Source organism: Fukomys damarensis, unplaced genomic scaffold (genome assembly GCF_012274545.1).
Source record: "Fukomys damarensis isolate Sample0158 unplaced genomic scaffold, DMR_v1.0_HiC HiC_scaffold_16, whole genome shotgun sequence".
Classification (NCBI taxonomy): domain Eukaryota; kingdom Metazoa; phylum Chordata; class Mammalia; order Rodentia; family Bathyergidae; genus Fukomys; species Fukomys damarensis.
In genome coordinates this window covers 101,945,693-101,965,444 of record NW_022900928.1, presented here as the reverse complement: position 1 = coordinate 101,965,444, position 19,752 = coordinate 101,945,693, and the positions used below count along the sequence as shown (strand labels likewise).

General features: G+C 40.4%; 1 protein-coding gene across 1 annotated transcript; it reads left to right on the top strand.

Annotated features, from left to right (window-relative positions):
* The first annotated feature begins 2,668 nt into the window (after positions 1 to 2,668).
* On the top strand, positions 2,669 to 16,461 carry LOC104856649 (aldo-keto reductase family 1 member B10). The gene is made up of 11 exons (XM_019206315.2): positions 2,669 to 2,734; positions 5,164 to 5,331; positions 6,363 to 6,479; positions 7,142 to 7,219; positions 9,655 to 9,777; positions 10,022 to 10,128; positions 10,554 to 10,631; positions 13,641 to 13,728; position 13,776; positions 14,459 to 14,530; positions 16,427 to 16,461. Exons 1-11 carry the CDS (start codon positions 2,669 to 2,671, stop codon positions 16,459 to 16,461), a joined length of 933 nt encoding a protein of 310 aa, XP_019061860.2.
* The last annotated feature ends 3,291 nt before the right edge of the window (positions 16,462 to 19,752 follow it).

Here is a 19,752-nt window from a genome sequence, read left to right as displayed (position 1 = left end):
GGTTCCTAACTGCATACAGTTATGTGAAAGAAGTCAATCTGTAAAGGCTCAATATTGTATGATTTTTACTATGCAGACTAAGATCAGTGATTGTCTGGAACTGGGGGAAAAAGAGGTGATGAACAGGTGGAGTACAAGCAGTTTTCAGGGTCACAACACAATTCTGTTTGATGCTATAGTGATGGATATGTGTCACTAGACATTTGTCAAAACCAATAGGATATACAATAGAAAACATAAGCCTCTGTGAAAATGATGGATTTCACTTAAGAACACTGTAACAAGATTTTTTTTCTGTAAACCTAAAAATGTTCCCAAGTAATAAATTAAATATTTTAAATAAGAAAAGAAAGAGAGTAAGAAAGTGTAGTCCTACTATTTCAAAGGCTATGGTGGCCAAATTATTAAAGGCTATAAGTTTGGGACAAGCCTAGACCATGCCATGAGATCCTGTGTAAAACAAAAGAAAAATGCAGATTTGATCAAAAACAAACAAACAAAAACAAAGCTGGGTGTGGTGGTGTATACCTATAAGGCCAGCACCCTGCAAGACTAAGACAGAAGAATCCCAGTGTGAAGCCAGTTTGGGCAGTTAGTAATTTAGCAAGACCCATTCTCAATATTAAAAAAGCCTGGGGGCCAGGGATTTAGCTCAGTTGTTCTGCCACCTGCTTCCTAAGTGCAAGGTCCTGAGTTCGATCACCAGTAACGACAAAGGAGTGGGGGCACTGGGGATGTAGCTCAGGTGAAGGGCCTGGTTCAGTCCCCAGCCCTGAAACAAAAATCATGTAGATAATAGCCCAGCTGTCCACGCTTGGGGATACCATGTGGAGGGCATTTGTTAGTTTAGACTAACCAGTCCTGCAAAGCACTCTAGGTGCTTAATCGTGTTTCCTACCTGTGGTTTATATGTAGATGTCCTCTGAAAGCCTCATATGCTCCATAGTGGGGCATTTAGGAGAAGGTTGGATCATAGGGGTGTGATATTCGTCAGGGGATTAGTCTACAGGTGACTTTATAGCTAAATGTGATGCTGGGAGGCAAAGCCTGTTTGGAGGAAGTGGGTCACTGGATGGTGTGGAAGGGTTTCTCTCTCTCCTGCCTCCCTTGATCCTTCTCTGCTTCCTGCTACCACACCATGAACTATTTCTCCTCTCTCTTCTGCTGTCCTGCCCTGCCATGGGGCCAGCTGACAGGACTGAAACCTCTACAGACTTTGAGCCAAAATAAACTTTCTGCCTTGAATTTGTGGGTGATGGGTATTGTGTCTCAGAAACTTGAAGGTAACTAAGACAGTAATTTAACAGCAAATAGTTTGTGACAAAAAGTCTGGTGCGTTCTTCTTTCCTTCCTTTTCTTGAATGATTTCAGCTAATTCAGATGCCTGTGGTTGTTAGACAGTACTATGACTTTTACAACATTAGAGCAGCTGGAAATTTTCAAATTAAAATACTTGCAGCCTTTTCCTACTTATTAGATTATTATATGCAGTTAAGTTAGATAGAAATTAATATACACTCATAGAAGAACTGGGGCCTCAAGACAAGACATCAAAAGTGTGGCTAGAGGCAAAGCTGAAAACAATCAATCCCAGTTCTTTCCAATCATCCTCACTAAGTGACTCATTTCCCTACTGGATTGATATTAGCTAGGCAACTGTAATTATAATCCTATAGGTTAATTGTAGTCTTGTCCACATTGTACTTACAATGTGATTTTGCTGTTTAAATTATCCCCGACAAAGGGCTTCAGTGGCCACAGACTCTGGACACCTCCTGGAAATCCAGAAGCTGTTCTTCTTCCCTGTATTCTCAATAAAACTTATCTATCTCACTTTTCCCTTTGATTTGTGACTTCATTCCTCAATGTCATGAGACCATGAATTCTTCACATTACACATCTAACAGGTCAGGAGTTTTTCTATATCAAGATCAGTAAATAAATTGATAAAATCTGGGAAAATTGGCAGAAGCTAAACGAAGTCACTTTTATCATGATCTCACAAAATAATAATCAATAATGCTGGAGATCATGAAAGTGAATTTTGAAACTCATAAAAAGAGTTTATGCAGTTGTGCCTGATAATGATGAACAAGTCATGGAAGACTTCCAGAAAAACAGCTTTGCACAAAAAATGTAAACAAATATTTCAGTGAGTACATTTGCCCAACTCATGTCAATTTGACTTACAACTCATTTCCTTGTATGTAGTCAAGGATTGTCTCAATAATTTCCGTCACCTTCTTTGTTTTGCCTTAGGAAATTTCATCCTAAAATTCCTCCTAAATTTCCTTAATTTCCTCAATACTCAAAGTTCACTATAGTATGCAGATTGTCAGTGCAATCAATGTCTATTCCGAAATAACGTAGTCTTTGCAGAATATCGATCTGTATGCTATTTTGATGATCAAACTCATAATTGACACTCATAACATAATCCGTGCATTTTCAGCAGGAAAAATATGTAGTAGGTTGTGATCTCTAGCAATATACTTATGGCAGTCAATCCACAAAATACTGTATTGGATGGACTTTCTGTTCTAATGTGAACCCTGAACTCTGGCTCCTCCCCCTGAAGCTCAGTCAGCCTTATTAACAGGACCTGCCAGTTTCTCAGTCCAGCTCATAAGACAGTTCTGTGCTTTCTCAGAACATTTCTACACCAACTATGGGAGCTTTTATAGATCTCAGCACCAAAGCCAAGATGCCCATTGTGGGCCTGGGGACCTGGCAGGTAAATATGCAATCTTGGGGAACCTGCTTCCTTAGAGGGGTTTTGTGGTGGTTTCTCTTCTGTACATTCAGTTACACCTATGTGTTCACTTCAGCCCCACAGACAGCACCTCACCTGCTTTCCTTTCTGAGGGCCAATTCAGGCTGTAAATCACTAAAACTGGCTTTTCGTAGTGCTGATGAGTTTCCCTTGCAAGTATCAAGTTTTAGGCAGGTGTTGCAAAGAAATTTATTTTCAGGGAAGGTACTATTTTATCACTCTTTTTCTCTAAAACACTGACTGATACTGGAGAACTTCTGGGGATGGACATTTTACAGTTCATGGCCAAGGGTTTGCTGCTAGCAGAGTGCTTGAGAAAGAATGCAGAGCTCCAAAGTCCCTGGCATTTCTTGCTGCTTGTGTGGTAGAAATTGGGCCCAGCAGTAATAATGTTGCCCGTATGCTCTGTAGAAATGCAGAATCTTAGGATCATCTTATGCTACTGGATCAGCATCTGCAGTTAACCAATACCACCACATGGTTATTAAAGTTTGAGAAGTGCTGGGACCACAGAGATCCTGGCTGGGAGTCAGAAGCTAGGTTCAGCCCTGGCAGTGATAAGGTGAGCCTGAAAAATTCTCTAAGGCACACTGCAGCACCCTGTGAAGAGATTCATGGTCCTCCACGATAGCATCACTGAAGTTATATTCAGATCCCATCTTTTCTCCTGTCCTTTGGACATCTTCTCTCTGTTTTGTATTTCCACTATGGCTCTCTTTCCCTCTTTGTATCCTCTTTCTCCTTCTTCTCTTGTGGAACATTACTATTGTTACTGGGTTCTGGGGTACTGGACTCTCCTAGAGTGGCTTTCTAGGTTCTTTGTGTGCTGAACAAAGAATTGGTCAAGACAAGCAAAGAGGGTAGTGAAGTTTTAAATTTACATAATGTAGAAAAAGAAAAAATATATCCTACTGAGTGAGTGCAGGCCAATTCAAAGTAGGAAAAGAATTACATCTTTCAAAATTCAGGATGGGCCACTAAAAGAGGTAACAGTGGTCACCAGTTTAATGGTAGCCATCTTTTGTATTGCCCACTCCTCAGGCTCATGTCAGATGTAGGCTGTCTTATCAAAGATCTGCTTGATCTCTTGGGAGAATTTAAGATAGCACTTTCTGATTGGTTCCAAGAACAGTGATTGGGCCCTTATCTCCTTGATCTCCGTGATTAACAGGTCACACCCTTTTGTCCAGCTGGCTGCCATACCTTAACCTCCTGTTTCTGAATCCCTCTTCATTTCAGCCCCGGGTTTATGGACTCTTGGGATACAGTCTAGGTCTATTTGAGTGAGCAGATCAATGCCAGCATAATTCAGTCTCAATCTCTTTGCATGAACTACAAATATTACCTCAAATCATAATTTTAAGCTTATGCACAATTGATAATTTTCATATCTATAGTAAATCTCATCATCTTGGATATATTTACTAGAAACTTATTTTCAGAATTCTAAAAGTAGTTAGAAAGATTATGAGGAGAAGTATTTTGAAGTCATGGAGATACTACAATTTAAGACATTTGTACCAATAGGTGAAGATGAAGAAGAATACAGTGGTTTGGAAATGGGCTGTGGATGCACCAGTATTGCAAGCAGCAATTTTAAAAAAAATATCAGTGCTTGTGTAGCTTTATATACTTTTCAGTGTTTGATACTTCACAACCAAAGAAGTTCTAGACTTTTGAGAGATCATTTTTAATTGCTTTCGCTCCCTCATTGTTGGACTTCGATAAATTAGACAAAAATACATTACTTCTTTTCTTCTTTCTTGAGAGTGGTAAAGAAAGTGTATTCTTATAAGTTTTCAGTCTCTTCTTTCTGAAAAAATCATTACATCATGGATCACATCTACTGAGCCTTCCTGGTTGCCAGGTTATGCGCTAAAAAGTTTACATTCTATGGCAAGTAGTTGATAAAGGACCTCATGAAACTAGGGTTCTATTGTTCCCATTTTGCAGGCAGAGTTTAGAGAGATGGAGGAGTCTGCTCATGCCTGTCCATCTGGTATGTGGCAGCAAATAGATTCATCCTGTGAAGATCATTTCCCACATCCTCATCATTACCTGGAGCCTGAAATTCTTCTGAGATTCCTCAGAGTCTAGTTTCATCCTGGTATTTTCCAATTACAGTTGGATTAACCTGTCAATCCCAGCCATTTGACTAGCCTGCATTAAAGGGGAATTGGCTTTTACCTAGGATCAGTTGCCAAGTCATATACATTAAATCAGTTTATCTTTTCTCTATTCATTTGAAAAATTTTCCATAATGTTTACCTCCAAGATGGCCCAGGTCAAATGGGACTCCCAGAAAAAGCTGGGAAAATTTGGGCTCTAAACAGACAGGTGGAAGAAGTCTTCTGATAAGAAGGCATGAGGGTTTATTTCTTGCCTATCAGTCTTCCTCAGGCAAAATCAAAGAAGCCGTGAAGGTGGCCATTGATGTAGGGTATCGTCACATCGACTGTGCCCTTTTCTATCAGAATGAGAATGAGGTGGGAGAAGCCATCCAAGAGAAGATTCAAGAGAAAGTTGTCAAGCGGGAGGACCTCTTCATTGTTAGCAAGGTATATGGTGCCCCTGTGGTGGGAGGCCATAACAAGATCTATATCTCATCAGCATTTCCTATAGGTCCGCATGTCTATCTCTCCCTTTATTACAATCCTGAAAAGAAACATCTACCCTCCAAATTATTATTAGTATGTGGAGAAAGCTGCTGCTGCTGCTCCACCCTCCTGGAAGTTGGCTTCCAATTTGGAGATGGCTTCCATGAGCCTCTGGTACCTGGGCCTTCCCCTTTCCAGTCAGTTCAATCCATTAGCCTAGCAGCTTCTGAGGCTAGAAGGAGGGACTGGTCTTGTAGTCCAGCTTTCAGCACTGTATTCTCAGGGAGCATGGCCTTGAGATTGTCAGCCAGGTGGGTTTGGGGAAGGGGTGGGAGTATTTTTTTTTAATTGTCATAAATGAATTTTTAAAAATTTCTGTTCAGTAAATGAGTAATGATAAAATGGGATAAAATAAAATAAGGTGATGTTGTGTATGAGGGGCTTGAAAATCACTGGATCTGTATTATACACAATATACCAAAACAAATTAGATGCATGTACTTTGAAAGTGCACCTTGTGGGAGAAATAGATCCACTGTGAGTAGAGGTCAAGTCTGGTTGAAATCTTTGTAAAGCCATCATTTGGGCTCTATGAGGCTTGGGCAAAGGAGAAAAGAAAAGGGCTATCTGCTTCCAATAGCATAAGCTAGCTTAAAATTTCAAAGTTACACATAATTCCTGTCCTTAGAGGTCAGGTAGCCAAGGGAGAGAATAGCAGAAGTATTCAAATACTCAATCAGTGGTCCCATGTGCTAAATGATCTAAGGACACAAAGATTACTCATAACAATAATAAAGAATTTGTCCACAAAGTTTAATGTCATTGTAATGCTCAGCCTTGATGAGTGCGCACTGAAACATGCACCTTAATCAGCATTGTTATAAATAGCCTGGTTTCAGGTTAGATCAGGCTGCAAATCTCAAACAAGGAACAAGAGTGTGGTGCGACCCTTTCCCTCTCCTGTCTTAAGGCTTCTTTGTTCTGCTCTGCAGTTGTGGTGCACATTCTTTGAGAAAAGCCTTGTGAAGGAAGCCTGTTGGAAAACGCTGAAGGACTTGAAACTGGACTACCTGGATGTTTACCTTATGCACTTTCCACAGGGATTTCAGGTTTGACTTGTTCCCTACCCACATCTCAAAGGCATGTCAGTGGATCACACTGGAAGCTCTTGTACAATCTAGAAAGTACACGGGAAATTCTGTCCTCACTTGGCCATGTACTTGGGATTTCTTGCAGTTATGCCTGAGATAAACTATAATTTTTGGCAGCATAGACAACTGGTATTGCTCCATAAACTTTGTCTTGATTAATAGCCAAGGAGAACTCAGTATACTGTTGCGAAACATTATTTTAGGGCCCTATTCTCCTGTTTACAGGAGAACACCTGGGAGTGGCTTCCTGGAGAGAGTATATTGGGGCTGGGAAGGATCCATCCTTCATAACAATGTTGAACTCATTGCCCAAGGGTCTTTCCTATCTTTTCCTCATAGCAACGGTATATGAGTTTAATGGTAATAATGAAGACTTTTAGAATATACTGTGATTGAACTTTAAAATGAGTACAGGAATTTCTAAAAATTAAGAAATTACATACCAAGACACTTTGATATAGAGGTTTTACTAGAACTTATTGTCTTCACGTGTGTTCTCCAGAGCTTGAGAGAATGGTTTGTCACTATGGATATTTAGCATGAGTCAGGATACTCAAAGCTTATTTAACAAGATCAGCATCCATATGCAGATTCCAACAAGCTTTGTTCTGCATTTACAGGCTGGAAAAGACTTCTGGCCCAGAGATGATAGAGGCAGTGTCATCCCCAGTAAAGCAGCATTCTTGGATACATGGGAGGTAGGTTCCAGCTTCTTCTAAGTGTGCTGGGAAAGAGTTTTTCCTTCAGTCCCCCTGGAGACTCTCCTGGTGTGGAAGAGCCCATGTGACTTGGGTCTGATTTGATCACTTTTATTCTGTAGTTCTTTTGTTTCTTTCCTCATGACCCGTGGCTTTGAGGTTCCTGACTCTATTTACATTCTGATGGCTAAGAGTGAGTTCTCAAACAACATAGAAATATCACCAATTTGTGGGACATACATAGTGTTTCAAAGCTGTGAGGTGGTATTTAGAATGGGTTTAATCTAAATTTGTGCATATTAGTTGAATGATCTAAGGTAATTATTTTAAGATTTGTAAGTCTTTGTTTTGTAGTGTAAAAGTATTTTCAATACATATGCAGTGTAATAGGAATGAACAGTGAATGTTTGAATTAAAAACTTTGTTTCAGTAGTAGACAGTTGGCAATAATACCCTCAAAACACCTCCCCTTGCTTTAAACACACTTATCCCACCTTTTCTGACTCCCTGAAGCAGTTCTAGAAGCTCTCTTTCATGAATGTTTTTGTTTTTGTTTTTTGTTACCGGGGATCAAACTTGGGACCTTCTGCTTGCAAGGCAGACAGCGGAACTACTGAGCTAAATCCCCAGCCCACATGAATGTTTTTTTGAGGTACGATAAAATATATTATCAATGCTGCTGAGTGCCTTCCAGTGGAAAGGCAGGCTCATAAAAAGTTCATGGTGTGTCCTCATCCACCTATTCACTGTGTCTGATACTCTCTGACTTTTTCCTAAACTCAAAAGAGCTACAAAAGATAAGTGTTCTGAATTCATTCAGAACATCCAGGTAGCCAGGACAGTGCAACTAAGGACACTCAGAAAGGAGCACTTCCAGAACTGTTTCAGAAAGTGGGAAGAATGTGGGGACGAGTGTGTTGGAAGCAAAGGTGCTATGCCACTACAACTTTGATTGTAATATTCTTCTAAGTAATTGAATATTTGCCATATTGTCAATTGCCTTGTATTAGTAATACATATCCTTCAAGTCTGGTAAAGAATGTTAGCTAATATACCAGGAATTTCAACTGGACAGCCCTTTTATCCATCCAGCTCCATAAGGGAGTGTTATATATAGTCTTTACAATGACTACAATAAAGACCTAGAACTGTTGGCAACATGTCAGGTCATAACATAGTGTTTGGCACAACTAGGACTGGACCTACATCCAAAGTCTGTTAGACTTAGAAGTCCACTTACTAAGGTCTTCAGCACATGCTCTGTCAAGGGTGGATACTTTTCCAAATGTTGGTGACTATCACATCAGCAACCAACTTCTTAGTGCAAAAATGCATAATTCATGTTCAAAATCAAAGTAAACCATGGCTATTTTGCTTAAGCCACTATAGCCTCTTGCAAATGACAGTAGAGAATAGAGTGAATGATTAAGTTTAAATGATACTTTCCTCATATAAGTACAGTGAGCCCTCAAATTAGGACTGATTTGACTTAGGAACAATTTGGGTTAATAAGGTTAATGGAAAATTCATCTGCCTCTTGTTATCTATAGCATGTACCCAGGTAAGCATCCGGATCTCAGCTGTGTTGGCTTAAAAACAACTTCAACTGCAACCAGCCCACAGGAACTGATCCAGTCTGTGAGTGAAGGGTCCACAGAAAATAGAAACTCATAAACAAAGTGACAGAACACCATGAATGTAGAAGCTGTGAGTTAGTTGAGCCCAAACACTGGATTCAAACTAAAAGGTGAAAAATGCTGGTTTTTACATTAATGATCATCCAGGCATTATATAACCATATAGTATAAAACTTTTTTGATAGACTCATACACAAAATTTATTAAACCTGAATTTTCAAAAGCTCTTGCTTTTTCTTTAATAGTGACAACATTATAGTCATAAAAATTTGAATTTGAGTACTTAACTGTAAAAAAAAAGATAAACATATTTATTTTCTTGCCATGGACCATGGACCCCTGAGTAATAGAGGAATGTTTAGGATTAATGAACAATTTTATGAAAAATATGATAGTTTATATGCATGGAGTTGAATTATGAAATATTTTATTTAGGAGAATAAAATTTGTAGCAAGATGTGCAATGTAGCTTGAGATTTCAGCATTCATTTGCATTAAGTCGAGTGCATGTAAACATCATGAACTGGAAACATGTTCTCTCTCTCTGTCTCTCTGTCTCTCTGTCTCTCTCTCTCTCTCTCTCTCTCTCTCTCTCTTTCTCTGTACTGGAGATCAAACCCATGTCCTCTTACACCCTATATACTAGGCAAGATTTCAGCCCTGAAATATCCTCTTAACTTTCAGCTAGCCTTGCTTTGATGGATCATTATCCATTTTTACTTGATGAGAGGACAAAAGCCATGCCACCCTCTCTGCATGTACTGGATGACTTTTTATATGCTTTCCTTTCTGTACCAGGTCATGGAGCAGCTCGTAGATGAGGGTTTGGTGAAAGCCATTGGTATCTCCAATTTCAACCACTTCCAAATTGAAAAGCTCTTGAACAAGACTGGACTGAAATATAAACCAGTAACTAACCAGGTAAAGACTGTTTATTAAAAACTTGCTCTGTTATTGCTTCAGTGTTTGGCGGCAAGCTCAGTGCTATGTACTGAACCTCATGTGAGGGATTAGGATGCTTTTGTGAAGTAGAAGGCCGATCAACAGGTCTAGTTCAGCAAGTCTACTTGTTTGGCTTCGCTTGGCTTGGTGATCTTTTGTGAATGTACAACTGCTCTAAAAGCAGTCCACCTCCCGTACTGATGCAGATTGTTCACTCTTGCAGGTGGAGTGTCATCCATGCCTCACCCAGGACAGACTGATCCAGTACTGCCACTCCAAGGGCATCACTGTCACTGCCTACAGTCCTCTGGGCTCTCCAGATAGACCTTGGTGAGGTTTTTCAGTAATGCTTCTTTCTCCTGATAGTTTCAAAACAATATTTTATAATTCTTCAATGTTGGTATGAATCTGCACTGTACTGGAAAGAAAAACTGTCAAAGGCAATATGTTTGGCATGCGTTAATGAGATTACAGTGAGAAAATGTGGGAGTTAAACAAATAAACAAGTGCAAATGGCAGCATCCTGTCCTCGGAACTTACTTCAGCTCAGCCATGCGTGGTAAACTAACCTTAGCAAAGCACTGAGGCTCCAGATCCCATGGGTGGGACATGGGAAGAACATGCAGCTGTCAGGTCCTCTTGTATGTCCTACAGATGGAGAAGGCTGTGGATCAGCCTTAAGACTGTAGAGAGGAGAGTACACGTGTGTGCACTGACCATGGTGACTACTCACACTGCCATCTCTCTGCCTGTAGGGCCAAGCCAGAGGACTCTTCACTGCTAGAAGATCCCAAGATAAAGGAGATTGCTCTGAAGCATAAAAAATCCACAGCCTAGGTACAATGATTGTTTTTCTTCTCTCTGCTATCCAGCCATCCATCTTTTCAATCTTGTGTTTAATTCCTTGTATTGACTTCATTTATCCCTTTTAGGAGACAAAGATGACATGAAGGCCATTAACAACTTTCTTTGAAATATTCTGATAATCTAGTGCATGGTGAAAGATAAGGTTCTAGTTTTAATTTTTGGCAGGTTGAAATACAGTTTTTCCAACACCATTTATTAAAGAGACTATCTTGCCTCCAGTGAAAATAGTCAGCTCCTTTGTCAAAGATAAGGTAGCTGAGTACTTCTGGAGTTGTTTTTGTATCTCAGATCTGTTCCAGTGATCCTCAGGTCTGTTTCCTTGACAATAACATGCTATTTTTATCACAGTGGCTTTGTAGTATAGTTTCAAATTGGGAATTGTTATACTCACTGCCATGTCTTTGTTGCCTAGTATGACTTTTGCTATTCTAGGTCTCTTATGGTTCCAAATGAATTTTTGGATTCTTTTTTCTCGTTCTGCGAAATATACTGTTGGAATTTCCATCGGCATTGCATTGAATCTGTATAGCAGTTTTGGTAGTATGGTCATTTTCACTATGTTGATTCTTCCTACCCAGGAGCAGTGGATATCTTTCCATTTTCTTATATGATCTTTGATCTCTTTTTTCAGAGTGCTGTAGTTTTCAGTGTAGAGGTCTTTTGCTTATTTCGTTAGATTGATTCCTACATACTTTATTTTTTTGGATGCTATTGTGAAAGGAATTGTTTCCCTAAATTCTCTCTCAGTGAGTCTGTTATTTGTGTACAAGAAGGCTATTGATTTTTGAGTGTTGACCTTGTATCCAGCTACTCTTCTGAATTTGTCAATTAAGTCTAGAAGTCTTCTGGTGGAATTTTTTGGGTCTTCAATGTAGAGCATCATGTTGTCAGAAAATAATGACAGTTTAACTTCTTCCTTTCCTATCTTTGTTGCTTTAATTTCTTTCTCTTGCCTAATTGCTTTGGCTAATGTTTCCAGAACTATAGTGAAGAAGAGTGGTGATAGTGGACATCCTTATGTTGTTCCTGATTTTAACGTGAGTTTTTTCAATTTTTTGCCTTTTAATATGACATTGGCTGTTGGTTTTTCATAGATAGCCTTTATTAAGTTGAGATATACACCATCTATGCCAATTTTTTGCAGGGTTTTTATCATGAAGGGGTGTTGAATTTTGTCAAATGCTTTTCCTGCATCTAGTGGATTAAAGATCTAAATATTAAAAAAGAAACACTAAACTTGCTGGAAGACAAGTTAGGCAGAACTCTTGAAGACATTGGCATAGGAAAAGACTTGATGAACAAGTCCTCAATAGCATGGAACTAGCAGAAAATCAACAACTGGGATCTCATCTATTAAAAAGCTTCTGCACCGCAAAAGAAACCATCAACAGAACTAAGGTACAACCTACAATGTGGGAAAAAAATTGTTACCAGCTGCTTCTCTGACAAAAGGGGCTCTTATCTAGAATATATAAAGAACTGAAAACAATCAGCCCCCCCAAATATATAGACCCGATTCAAAAATGGGCATCTGAAATGAACAGACATTTCTCAGACAAAGAAATAAAAGCAGCAAGTAAATACATGAAAAAGTGCTCCACATCACTGGTCATTCAAGAAATGCAGATGAAAACAACACTGAGATTCCACTTTACCCCAGAAAGAATAGATGCTATCAAGAAATCAAACAATATCAAATGTTGGTGGGGTTGTGGAGTGAAAGGAACCCTTCTCCATTGTTGGTGGGAGTGCAGACTGGTGCAACCACTATGGAAATCAATATGGAGACACCTCAAAGCACTGGGACTAGAGGTTCCATTTGAGCCAGCCATCCCTCTGCTTGGTATCTTTCCAGAAGAATTGAAAGAATCATGTCACAGTGATATATGCTCACCTATGTTTATAGCGGCATAATTTGAAATAGCTAAAACTTGGAAACAGCCCATTTGTCCATCAGTTGGACACTGGATAAAGAAGATGTAGTTTTTCTATAAAATGAAATACTACTCAGCCATAAAGAATGAGAAAGTAAACCAGGTGTGGTGATAAACACCTGTAATCCCAGCACTCAGGAGGCTGAGGCAGGAGGCTCACTGTGAGTTTGAGGTCAGCCTGGGCTAAATAGTGGGTTCCAGGTCAGTTTTGACTACATAGTGAGAACCTGTCTCAAAAAATCAAAACCAAAAACAAACAAACAAAAGAATGAGAAACCAGATTCATTGATAGGAAAATGGATACATATTGAGGATATACTCCTAAGTGAAATAATTAAATCACACATGTGTAAATGCCTAATAGTTTCTCTACTGTGAAAAACTATAACAGTACATAAGATCCTAATGGTATAATTGACAATGTGAAATAGGAAGAAAAGGGCTAAAGGTGTAGGGAAAGTGGGATGGGTAGGGGAAAGGTAATAAGGGAAAAGAAAAAGAAACATGAGAAAATGCAAAAATGGAAGTAAAGTGTTTGTAAATGGGGAGGGGAGGAGGGGGTGAAGGGAGGGCAGGGATAAGGGAAAAAAATGAGAACCAAGACCTGTCATGTAGGGGTACAAGATCCCAATGATGAATGTAACTGTACTGTATATCTAAAATGTACCAGAAAAATAAAAGAAATATGCTAAGAATCAAGAAACACAATGGGTCTCAGTGAAACAGGATGTCCCCTCTCTACTGGCTTCCTGCCAAGCCCACCAGTGAACACAGGACATGAGTTTGGGGTCATGCCTCAAGTCTCACCCTTAAGACACCAAGCCACCCTCCATAGGCCCAAATAAGGGAAACATAACATTGCTACTTGGACTCAGAGAAATGAGAGGAGGACTGGCAGATACCTCTGATAGTTAACCTCTCAGTTAATATTAGCTATTGTACCTAAACCCTCAAGGAGCTACAGAGGTAGTTTATTTTTTCTTTCATTTTTTTTTTTGTGGGAGTCCCACAATAATTGAAAGCATGATATCCTGTATCTATGAACATTGTGATCCGGTTCCACATCCAAAGGAATGTGGCAGTGATCCCCAAGTCTGTGACCCCAGCACACATTGTTGAGAACTTTCAGGTGAGATCCTGGCCAGTCCTCTGGTATTCTTCAGTGGAGTAGGACAGGGTGTCTCATCTCACAATGGATGGTCAGTGGGTCCTCCTCCTTCCCTAGCAACTTGTCATCTCTTGGCAGGCCTCAGTAGAGCTGAGACGAATGCAACATGGGCCAAGCATGCTGGAGAGAGTGACTGGAGCAGGCTTGTGTCATCTGCACATAGCTCTGTGTAACCATGTGGAGAAGACTCCTTTGCCCTTCATCGGTTAGGCCATGAGCTGCACGGCAGAGCAGACTGTCGTGTCCTGCAGACTCACCTCCTCACATGAGATGAGAATGGGCAGTTCTTGAAGAAGTATTATTCTTGAAAGAACTGCAAGCAGGGACACTGAGCTTGCTGAGGTTTAATGCCTTCAGGTCAGGTCTCCCTCCTTTTGTAGCATAAGCCTTGAAAGTACCAGGCTTCTACATGGCCCACATCATCATCTCTTCTCCATGTAGGCCAACTTTCAGCTTAAAGCTGACAAGGCGCTAAGAGGGTGAAACCACTGCAGTGGAGTAATGGGATCCAGTGTTGGTGAAAGCCTTACTTTGGAGAAAAATGTGTATCCACTGGACACACTAGGTTCTCTAGTCTCCTGTCCCAGTGTGAGCTGTGGACGGGAGCACATTCTCTAGGAGAATGTGTAGAGCTTTCCGGTCCCACCAAGAACTGCCCTGCCAAGAATGCTTGTGAACTTTCCTTTCCAAGTCTTTGACTTCAAGCTGAGCAATGAGGAGATGGCAGCCATCCTCAGCTTCAATAGAAACTGGAGGTTCTGCAGTGAGCTACCATAAGTATCAAGGAGTTAACTTGGAGCATCTTAGAGGTTTTATTCTAGTAGCACAAGATTTGATGAACAAATTGAAAGACAACCAGCCTATCTTCTGTCTTCAAGAACTATTTTCTAGAAGTTTAGAAAATTTAAGTTGGAGTCCCATGAAATCATAATGAGGAAAGATACATTTATAATTGCCTCTCATTGTCTAGAATTCTAGAAGTTGATCTGATATTTTAAGAGAAGATAGGTCATTGCTACATATGAGGTTTATTCATTCATTTCCTCAATACTTTATTTGTAATCTACCATGTGTCAGACAGTCTCTCAGAGATTGGGATTATCACACCATGCAAAGTCCTTGCTTCCTCAAGATCATATTCTAGAGGGAAAAATATGAGTAACTTAAATTATTCAGTGGTACTTCCTTTCCACAACTTAAGTATTTCCATGATTCTGGTTGTAACTGAATTTAGACAAGAACAGAATCAAATTCAATGGTTAGCTTCAATATTGACCTTATAGGGAAATCTGATTCAGTTCTTGTCCAATAAGATTTCTGACCAGAATCATGGAAAGAATTAAATTCATGAACCAAGGTACCACTGTATGTGACAGTTAGGAATGGTACAAAGAAAAAAATGTAAGAACAGAGGATAGGAAGTAGTGGAGCATGGTGTGATGGATCATTTCTATGCAATGAGCCAGGGAAGAATTTACCAATAATGTGATAATTTAGCAGAAACCAGGTGGAAATGATGGATGAACCATCAGGCTATTTAGGGGAATAATTTTTTATTGTAATAACAGTAGGTGTAAAGGTACTGGGTATTTTGATGTTAAGTAAGTCATCCAAGGAGATGAGCAGAATAAGTGAGAGAGTTTTAGGGACACAGCAAATGTAGAGTGGCGTGGATAATGAGAGCAACTTTGATTTTAGTTCTGAATGAGCCATGCCCTTGATGGTTTTAGCAGAGTGTGTCATGGCCTGACTCATGTTCTAAAAGAACCACACTGAGTGTCACACTGAAAGACTACAGGGAGACTATTCTATTAATCCAGGGAGAGATGGTGATGATTGGCCCTGAGCAGTGGTCCTGTATGAGTTAAAGAATGGTCAGATTCTGGGTATAGTGGGGAAACAGCCAAATTTGCTAACAATTTAAGGGTCGAAGGTGGCTGTTAGTTCTTATTTATTGGTGGCTTTTGCCTGAGCAATGAGAGAGCGTCATTAACATTCGGGAAAAGAAGTTAAGATTTGATTTGAGACATGTTTGAGATGACCATTGGACACCTAAGAGGGAATCTCAAATAGACAATTGGAGGTATAAGTGCAGACAATGTATTGTTGGGCTCAGGAGTAAATTTACCTGAGCTTAAATCTCAGATATCTCTTGTATTTTTTAGGTAGGTGGCCTTGAGTCAGTTTTCCAACATTACCAAGTTGATTTCTTCATCTGTGCAGTAGAGGTGAAAATACTAATTACCACTAAATGTGAGCTTAGGATATGTGCATTTGCCTGTAGTGTTTCTCATTTAATATGGCAGTCACCACACATTGATTTCACTAATTTTTCCCACATGATAAGATTATCAGAAAGAATGAGGCAGTATATATAGGGAGCTTTACCTGGCACTAGGCTTATCCTGAGACATAATTACGATTTAATTCTGGTTCTCTGGTCACCACTTACATGCCCTCCTTTCTCAAATATTCCCCCCATAAATTTGAAGAAGTGTGAAGGTGAGAGCCCCTTTGTTTGTTCATACAAAGTCTTGATGTGGTGGGTAGAGGCTGAGAGGACATAAGGAAGAGAAAACACACAGAGAAGAATGCAGATTATGCAGATGTTGCTTTGTGGAACATTTTCTTCTCTGTGCTTCTTTCAGCAACACTGAAGATTTGGAGGAGTATCCCTTCCATGCAGAATATTGAGGCTGAGTCTCCCAGTGAGATTACCTGGTAACTGATCCTTTATCACTGAAGTGGAACTCACCCCCTCTTTGCTTTAGTCAAGCTTGTCTGGAATCAAGTTTTTTTTTTTTTTTACATTTGTTTCTTGTGGCAAAATGAATGATAAGCGCATGCTTGCACCCACACAAAACACATATAAAAACCTCTTAAAATTGAGGATACAAAGTTAACAACAGTAAAAATTAATAATAGTAATCAACATGCATTTTGTGTTTAGTATGCACCAAAATGGTTTAAAGTGGTTTTCCTATGGGTAAACTCATTTATTGGGAGAATAGTCCTCTGATTCTTAGTTGAAGTAACACCACTGTAGTGGGTTGCTGTTTGGCTGTACAGTGAGATCTCATCATGTTTGGAGGTTTTGTGCTAGACTTTGCTATGAGAAAATCATCCACTAATGCTATTCACAGTGCTTTCTGAACTGTGTGTCCTATAAGATGGTATTATCAATAGCTAAGTTAAGTAGAAATATTGAAGGCAGTAGGGCAGGGCTAGGTCTTCAAGGAGTTCACAGGATGAAAACACCTTATAACTGTTACCACCTCTGATCACTCTCCAAATTCTAGGAAAATGAAAAAGACACCAACCCTGGAACTCTGCAGTAGTTCTGCACCTCTGACCTAGGCCTGCTCAAAACTCTGCCAAGGTTACTTTAGACTCAGACATAAATCAGAAAGGGCTTCTCTGTGTCAAACTCATTGGAGCCTGATCAGCGTGCTTCTCTCTGAGGAGTGCATTTTCCCTTCATAAATCTCTGCCTTTCTTACAGCTCCTGTGTGTCCCACTCAGTTCTTTGTTGGGGATATGAAGAAGCTGGGTATCAGGTGAGACAGAGACAGCTCTAACAGCATCTTGGCTTGTCAGCCAGGAGTCAGGTGAGTGCTTTTCCCCATCTTTGGTTTATTTTCAATAACTTTGCCTGATTTAAGGCTACCCACGGCTTGCAGACTCTGACAGGAAGACTTGGTCTTGGAACAGATGCTGAGGTTCTGCCGGGTGAAAGGCAAAGCATATATTGTGCAGGTTTATGTTCTGAGTCTGTGCACCCAAAACTGTAATTTACCTAAAAAGCTCCTGCCCAAGGTCACTGCTGTTAGCTCCTCTTTTTGCCCAGAACAGGAGTCCAGGGAAAGTATATGCAGGGTTCCCACCTCTACAAGAAATGACCCTCCCTGGGCTGCTTCACTCAGTCCATGGAGGGTTGGGGGTGAGCGGCTGATTTCCTTTGGCTGGGAGAAAGGCCCGGAAGAAAGGTCTCCAGCAGCTCCGCGGCTGCCCAGAAACCTAGCTCTGTCCTGGACAGCGAGATGTGGGTCTAGGCCAGGATGGCTTGTCATAACCCAGCGTGGATGTGCAAGGAGCACGGACTCAGCGAGACCAGTAGGTGCTGGTGCTCCAGAAGCAGGAAACTCAGCCCGAGCCACGCCAGAGTTTTTCTCCCGGTGCTCTGTGCCCTTGGCCTGGACTGCAGCAATGGATGGAGCAGCGGCAGAGTAGTTTCAGAACTCTTCTTCGGTTTGCCTGGGGCCTGGAGTGACCTTGCGCTGAATCAGCAGCCCCCTCCCCATATACCTGCTGGAAGCACTGCACCACAGCAGGGTGGACTGGAGATGGACCTCAGCCCAGGTTCCCTTCGTCCTGGCATGTGGAGAGAGCATTTTAGATAAAACCCAAGCAGTTTAGAACTGAAGAGGCCCCATTAATCAGTACATTCTCATAACACCTTCCTGATGCCATCCCCTTAGAGGTCAGCTAAAGCGAGCTGTAGAACTCTGCCAGCTTTTTGGTGCCTTTAAACAGTAACTCTAGGGGTTGTGGGCCCTGATTAAAGTGTCCTCTCACACAGTGAGTTGACTCTTTAGGCTGTGATTCAGATTCTCTTCACAAATGCACAGTTCAGCTCACATAGATCACAAATCTAGACTGCCGCTATGAATAAAGGCTATATCTGGCCTCTTGAGGGTCACCGTGCATGGAAAAATTCTCAGAAACCCTGACCTTGACACTGGTGGCATGTTTGTCCAGAGACCACTAGCGTCTCAGTCAGTCTCATGTAAGTTTTAGCGGGGATTCCCCAAGTTGGTGGTAGACCCACTTCCTTAAAAGCCTCAAGACCTCTCTATTCTGCTAGACTCCCCTGGGGCAGTATCCTAAATCACTCAGAGTTTGAGCTGGGCAACCTGAAAGTTTTTTGTTTTTTTTGTTTTTGCTTTGTTTTTTAACAGTGCCATTCATACAAGCCCTTTAGGAAAACCCTGAACTTTTTGCAGGATCACAAGAGAACAATGCCACTCTGGGTTTTTCTCTTATTTCTTGTCTGAAATTTCACAATAAATATGCCTTTGTATGGACTTCTTTATGCCTTGTGCTAGTTATTCAGTGCACACTTTTAAGGGTGAAGACTTAGGTGCTTGAGATCTTGAGAACTTTTAGAAAATTTCTGGTATTTCTCTTTCCTTTGTATTTTTCTCCTCTCTCTTGGGACTCCGGGTAGTTATTCAGTGCACACTTTTAAGGGTGAAAACTTAGGTGCTTAAGATCTTGAGAACTTTTAGAAAATTTCTGGTATTTCTCTTTCCTTTGTTTTTTTCTCCTCTCTCCTGGGACTCCGGGTAGTTAGGTCTCATGCCTTCTGTATAGATTCTTTATTCCCTTATATTCTATTTTTTATTTTTAGTTCTACTCATGAGAGAATAATTTATCAATTCTTAAATTGAATTTTTAATTTCAGCTGTCTTTTAAAAAATTTTTCTAGAGTTGTTTGTTATTGTCTTTTGGTTTTTCATAGCATTGTTTTGATTACAAATATGTACCTTATCTCTCCTGAGAATGTGATTTTTAAAATTGCGCTCCTTTAAATCTTTACAAATTTTTTTGAAATTTATTTTGCATTTTGGCTCTTTTCACACTTTTTTTTAAGACAAATATTGAGTGCTCTGGGCTATCGTATCACATGTAGCGGTGCGGCACCAGAGCTCTGACTCACGTGGAAGCAGCACGTGACACAGACACACTACAGCACTTATCGGCCACTGCTGAGTGACAGACTCTAAACTGGCTTTGCTGTTGGAGCAAATGCTCATGTGTCAGTTAGTGAGAGTCTTTTACAGAGGTCACTCGGTTCTCCCAGAGAAGTATTCTGGACTGGAAAGGAGTGAGGAGTTGAAATTCTTCTGGAGGCAGTGCTGAGGAGGGGGGCTGTGTCACTTATGTCTTCTGTTTAACCATACATTTCACCCTTCACCCTCGATT

Coding starts and splice junctions, on each gene's coding strand:
- LOC104856649 (XM_019206315.2), top strand. CDS start 2,669: ATGGGAGCTTTTATAGATCTCAGCACCAAAGCCAAGATGCCCATTGTG. Junction 2,735..5,163: donor TGGGCCTGGGGACCTGGCAG/GTAAATATGCAA, acceptor CTTGCCTATCAG/TCTTCCTCAGGCAAAATCAA. Junction 7,220..9,654: donor CATTCTTGGATACATGGGAG/GTAGGTTCCAGC, acceptor TTTCTGTACCAG/GTCATGGAGCAGCTCGTAGA.